We start from the raw sequence: 6,012 nt of genomic DNA, 5'->3' as shown, positions 1-6,012 counted from the left end.
TGTAATCTTAGCACTTTGGGAGGGCAAGGTGGGTGGATCCCTTGAGGCCAGGAATTTGAGACCAGCTTGGCCAATATGGCAAAATCCCGTTGCTACTAAAAATACAAAAATTATCTGGGTGTGGTGGCATGCGCCTGTAGTCTCAGCTTCTTGGAAGGCTGAAGCAGGAGAATCGCTTGAACCTGGGAGGCAGATGTTGCAGTGAGTCAAGATCTTGCCACTGTACTCCAGCTTGGGCGAGAATTGCTTGAACGTGGGAGGAGGAGGTTGCAGTGAGCCCAGATCGTGCCATTGCACTCCAGCCTGGGCGACAAAAGTGAAACTCTATTGCAAAAGAAAAGAAAAAAACGTTTAAGAATTACTGCTCAGTCTGGGCGAGGTAGCTCACGCCTGTAATTCCAGCACTCTGGGATGCTGAAGCCGGCAGATCTCGAGACCATCTTGGCCAACATGGTGAAACCCCATCTCTACTAAAAATACAAAAAATTAGCTGGGTGCGGTGGCACGCGCCTGTAGTCCCAGGTATTTGGGAGGCTAAGGCAGGAGAATCGCTTGAACTTAGGAGGCAGAGGTTGCAGTGAGCCGAGATAGTGCTACTGCACTCCAGCCTGGTGACAGAGTGAGACTCTGTCTTAAAAAAAAAAAAAGAAAAAAAAAAAAAAAGGAACTACTGCTCTAGCTTATTTCAGCTTACTCTCTGACATTCAATTTAGATGTTATTTATTTATTTATTTTGGAAGCTTTTCCTGACCAGCTGGCTTGGATGTAGGCTCCCTTAATAATCCTCTTCAGCTAGTACTAGCAGCTCTTTTCAAGGTCATTGTATTTTTAAAAAATATAATGGTTTTACTGAGATAATTAGCATATACTGCTCACCTCTTTAAAATATATAATTTTTAGTGTATTCATATAGCTGTGCAACCATCACCAATCAATTTTAGAGCATTTTCATCAGCAGTCACTCTCCATTTTCTCCCTAATCCTTCAGCCCTAGTAGTAGGCTGGAGCAGTAGCTCACTAATGTTGCTGTGAACATTAGTGTACATGCTTTTGTTATATGTTTTATTTTTATTTTTAGAAACAGAGTATATTAGTCTGTTCTCACATTGCTGTAAAGAGCTGCCTTAGACTGGGTAATTCATGAAGAAAAGAGTTTTAATTGACTCATAGGTCTGCAGGCCTAACAGGAAGCATGACTGGAAGGCCTCAGGAAACTAAACAATCATGGACCAAGGCAAAGGGGAAGCTAGCACCTTCTTCACATGAGAGCAGGAGAAAAAGAGAGTGAAGGGGAAAGTACTACCCACTTTTAAGCAACCAGATCTCGTGAGAACTCACTCACTATATCGAGAACAGCAAGGGGAAAATCTGCCCCCATTATTCAATCACCTCCCACCAAGTCCTTCCCCCAACATTGAAAATTACAATTGGACAGGAGATTTGGGTGGGGACACAGAGCCAAACCATATCACAGGGTCTCACTGTGTTGCCCAGGCTAGAATGCTATAATAGCTCACTGTAATCTTGAACTCTTGGCCTCAAGGCATCCTCCTGCCTTGGCCTCCCAAAGTGCTGGGATTACAGGCATGTGCCACTGAGTCTGGAATGGATATATGTTTTCAATTCTCTTGGGTATATACCTAGGAGCGAAATGTCTGGGTCTTATGGTGACTTTATGTTTTACAATTTTGGGAACTGACAGCCAGTTTTTCAAAACATTTTTGTTTTTTGAGATAGGGTCTTGCTATGTTGCCCAGCCTATAGTGCATTGACTTTTCACAGGCTTGATCATAGCATAGCACACTGAAGCTTCCACCACCTGGCCTCAAGGGATCCTTGTGCCTCAGCCTCCCAAGTAGCTAGGACTATAGGCCAGTGCTACTATGCCTAGCCTAAAGTATTTTATATTCCTACTAGCAGGGTGTAAGGGTTCTAATTTCTCCATAGCCTTGTCAACACTTGTTATTTTCTGTCTTTTCGAACATAGCCCTTCTAGTGGGTATAAAGTGGTATCTCCTTGTTTTTTTTTTTTTTTTGAGACGGAGTTTCACTCTGTCACCCAGTCTCAAGCTGGAGTGCAATGGTGTGATCTCAGCTCACTGCAGCTTCCTCTGCCTCCCAGGTTCAAGCGATTCTCCTGCCTCAGTCTCCCGAGTAACTGGGATTACAGGCCTGCACTACCATGCCTGGCTAGCTTTTGCATTTTTAGTAGAGATGGGGTTTCACCATGTTGGCCAGCCTGGTCTCCAACTCCTGACCTCAAGTGATCTGCCTGTCTTGGCCTCCCAAAGTGCTGGGATTACAGGTATGAACCACTGCACCCGATCATTTTGTTTGTTTGTTTTATTTTTTTGAGACAAGGTCTCACTCTGTTGCCCAGGCTGGAGTGGAGTGGGATGGTCTTGGCACACTGCAACATGTTGCCCAAGCTGGTCTTGAACTCCTGGGCTCAGGAGATCTGCCCACCTGGGCCTCCCAAAGTGCTGGGATTATAGATGTGAGCCGTGGTTCCTGGCCTCCTTGTGTTCTTTTTTTTCTTCTTTTTTTTTCTTTTTTTTTTTTCGAGATGGTGACCAAAACAACAACAACAAAAAAACAAAAAACAAAACAGTCATTCTTTTGCATGTGGATGTCTAGTTGTGCTAGTACCAATTGTTGAAAAGACTGTTCTTTCACCATTGATTTGTCTTGGTGTTTTTGTTGATGTAAATGTGAGGGTTATTGATTTATTTCAGGATTCTCAATTCTATTTGTTTATATTCTTATCCTCCATGAGTATGCCCGTAGGGCCACTGTTTGTGCCAGTAGGGCCATTGTGCTTTACAGAAGAAATTTAAGAAAAATCTTTTTTTTCATTAAAAGTCATGTTTACTAATCTAGCACCATAATTCCAGTCTTAGAACCTCCTATGCAATTGGAAAGGGAATATGTGAAGAGGTGAGAATGTTGGAGATGTAGGGTAGTTCTCAAATTGAGGCCCCATTTTGCTTGCTCTAAAGCCAAAAACACAGGTTCTAGCAAAGAAGAGGAGCCCAGTGGCTGGAGATGAAAACAAAAGCTTTTGGTTCAGATGGTAAAGGAGGCCCTCAAAAGCAGTAGAATCAGTGTATCTGGAAGGCAGTGCCGGAGGCATTCTCATGAAGTAGGGGGTTTCTTCTTGGCATCCAAGTCCTTTTTAATTTCTTCAAGTTTTTTAGCCAGGTTTGGTATGTCATAGTTCTGAGTCAGATACATTCCAACCACGTTGCCCAATGTAAATCCAAGCAGGAACTAGAACATGATGTTGGTGGGAGGGCCAGGAGGGCGCAAAGGGCTGCTGCAGCTCGGCGGGCCGGTCGGAGCCTGCTTCCCCATGCGCGGGGCGCGGAACCGCACCCCCCCCCTCCTTTTTTTTGAGTAGGAGTTTCGCTCTGGTCGTCCAGGCTGGAGTGCAATGGCGTGGATCTCGTCTCACTGCAATCTCCGCCTCCCAGGTTCAAGCGATTCTCCAGCCTTAGCCTCCCTAGTAGCTGTGATTATAGGTGTCAGCCACCACGCCCGTCTAATTTTTGTATTTTTAGTAGAGACGTGGTTTCACCGTGTTGGCCAGGCTGGTCTCGAGCTCCCGATTTCTGGTCATACGCCCGCCTCGGCCTCCCAAACTGTTGGGATTACAGGCGTGAGCCACAGCGCCCTGCCAAGAAGAATCATTCTTTAACCTTAACTCAAAGCAACCAGTTCAAGGGTTGGAATTACCCACCCCCTATTTAGAACTTTCAGCAGCGGTCTTCAGCATCAGTAGCCATCAAGATTGTGTTGGGTCGTTGATTTCTTGTTGTTTTAAATCACGGTCATGTGTTTGGCAAGGGTGCTGGTCAACGGAAAATGTTAGTTCTAGAGCTGGCATTCAAATAAACATATTTGGGGTTGGGAGGTTGATGAGCAAGGCTGGGAGGAGACAAAAGAAGTATCCCGGCTTAGTCGTCAGAGACGCGCAAGGAGTAATGGAGAGAGGAATCTAGGCTGTGAGAGTGGCTCCAAACACTGAGACATGGAGCCAGGACTTTTGCTCCTGGGGGATGGCCCTAGTACTGATGCGCTGGACCTAGTCCTTGAAGGAGCTGACAAAACTGCCGTTCACCCGCGCGACCACCGGCAAAGCAGCTCCACAGCCCGCCCCTCCTCTTGGCCGCTCCCCCACCCACTTTCCCGCCTTGTCTTTCCTCTCTTCCCTCTCTCCCTCCTCCCTGCGCGTAGCGGAAGTGACGCGAGGCGTAGCGGAAGTTACTGCAGCCGCGGTGTTGTGCTGTGGGGAAGGGAGACGGATTTGTAAACCCCGCAGCGAGGTTCTGCCTACCCGAGGCCGCTGCTGTGCGGAGACCCCCGGGTGAAGCCACCGTCATCATGTCTGACCAGGTACCGGGCTGGGAGCCATCCAACGGCGGTGGCCAGGGCCTTCCCTGCAGGTCTGCCTGCCGCTAGGCTGGGGTCGGGGATGGAGGCGCGGGGGAGGGGAGCGCGGAATGGGGGAGGGGGCGGCCGGTGGGGAGTGGGCAGGCGAGGGAGGGGAGCCGACTAGGGCCGGAGATGCCGGGGCCTGCTGCGGGGCTCCCGGAGCCGCCCGCCCCTCTCCGGGCTCGCTCATCACCCCCTGTACCCCAAAGCCTCTGGTCGCGGCCTCCCTCATGTCGTCCCACTTCTTTCTCCCGGGTCGACCAGGTGCAGAGTCCCGCTTCCACCTCCCTGAGAGGGTCCCTGGAGAACCCGTCCGTCTCCCTCCAGAGGACTGATCGCAGAAGCAGGGCCTTAGGCCTCAGTTATGTAACGGGAGAGAATCCCTGACTGGGAGGCTCCGTGGCCCTGAGAAGCGGCTGGACTCTCCACTTTGTGCTTCTTCGTCGGGAGGGCGTGGGGCGGCGAGGGAGGGAGACGTCCGATGTTGTTGGGAATCCTGCCTCCGTTCGGATTGGAGCTGGGGCAAGGATGCCGCTGCTCTTCTCTGAGTCTTTTTCCGTGTGGGGGTGCAGAGCTGTCGCCTCTTTACTGTACTTTCCCGTTTCTTACTCGGGATTGGTTCATCCTAGCTCTCCAGTTGTAAGAGAGCATTTAGAATAACCAAGAAAGAAAATAGAACTAAACTGTTACAGCAACAAAAAGCATCTCATCTGGGCATTAACCTGAAGCAGGCTCATATTTTTGAGGAAAAGCATAGGAAGACTTTGTGTATGTAGAGTAGTTGCAGAAAGTTGCCTGGTAAGGCAAAGTGCTCCAGCTCACTGTTAGTATCAATAATTTACTTGGGATTTGCACTTAATCAGGAGTGATAGATTTTCCCTAAGCTTTTCTTCCTCATCCTGTTCTAATTAACCACCTTTATGGCTAGTTTTTAATTCATAAAGTTTTTGTCTGGTCTTTTGTTTGCTCAGACGACTTTGACCTTTTTTTTTTTTTTTTTTTTTTTTTTTTTTTGAGACGGAGTCTCGCTCTGTCGCCAGGCTGGAGTGCAGTGGTGCGATCTCCACTCACTGCACCCTCTGCCTCCTGGGTTCAAGCAATTTTCGGGCCTCAGCCTCCCAAGTAGCTGGGACTACAGGCACGCACCACCATACCCAGCTACTTTTTGTATTTTTAGTAGAGACAGCATTTCATCATATTGGCCAGGCTGGTCTCAATCGCCCGACCTTGTGATCCGCCCGCCTCGGCCTCCCAAAGTGTTGGGATTACAGACATGAGCTACCGAGCTCGGCCGACTTTGACTTTTTCCATTATTTTTGGACTTTTACTCGTTTAGTGGTATTCAGAAAACTATTTTTCATTCAACTCCGCGATGTACTTGAACTTTTAAATTTAACACACCTATTCCCTTAGCTTTTAACCCAGTTTTGTACCATTTGGTGAGAGCAAGTGAGGTTTTTGCAGATTTGTACTATTGTACAAAATGTACACTTAACATTTTAAAGCTCTACCATAATCTAGATTGATTTTGGATGGATCTACTTACTAATAATCTAGATTAATTCCCAAATTGGCATT

At 47.8% G+C, this 6,012-nt stretch overlaps 1 protein-coding gene and 1 pseudogene across 1 annotated transcript in view; one reads left to right on the top strand and one right to left on the bottom strand.

Moving 5' to 3' along the window:
* Window positions 1-2,845: 2,845 nt before the first annotated feature.
* Window positions 2,846-3,279, bottom strand: LOC103217665 (short transmembrane mitochondrial protein 1-like; annotated as a pseudogene).
* A 956-nt stretch (window positions 3,280-4,235) lies between these two features.
* SUMO1 (small ubiquitin like modifier 1) overlaps window positions 4,236-6,012 on the top strand; it is a 31,799-nt gene continuing 30,022 nt past the window's right edge. Inside the window, exon 1 of the mRNA XM_007965883.3 lies at window positions 4,236-4,395. Coding sequence (XP_007964074.1) covers window positions 4,384-4,395 — 12 coding nt within the window. The 5' untranslated portion in view covers window positions 4,236-4,383. The remainder of the gene's footprint in view (window positions 4,396-6,012) is intronic.

The sequence above is a fragment of the Chlorocebus sabaeus genome, chromosome 10 (genome assembly GCF_047675955.1).
Source record: "Chlorocebus sabaeus isolate Y175 chromosome 10, mChlSab1.0.hap1, whole genome shotgun sequence".
Classification (NCBI taxonomy): Eukaryota; Metazoa; Chordata; class Mammalia; order Primates; family Cercopithecidae; genus Chlorocebus; species Chlorocebus sabaeus.
The sequence above is the reverse complement of the archived record's forward strand: the minus strand, read 5'-3'. Positions and strand labels throughout refer to the sequence as shown.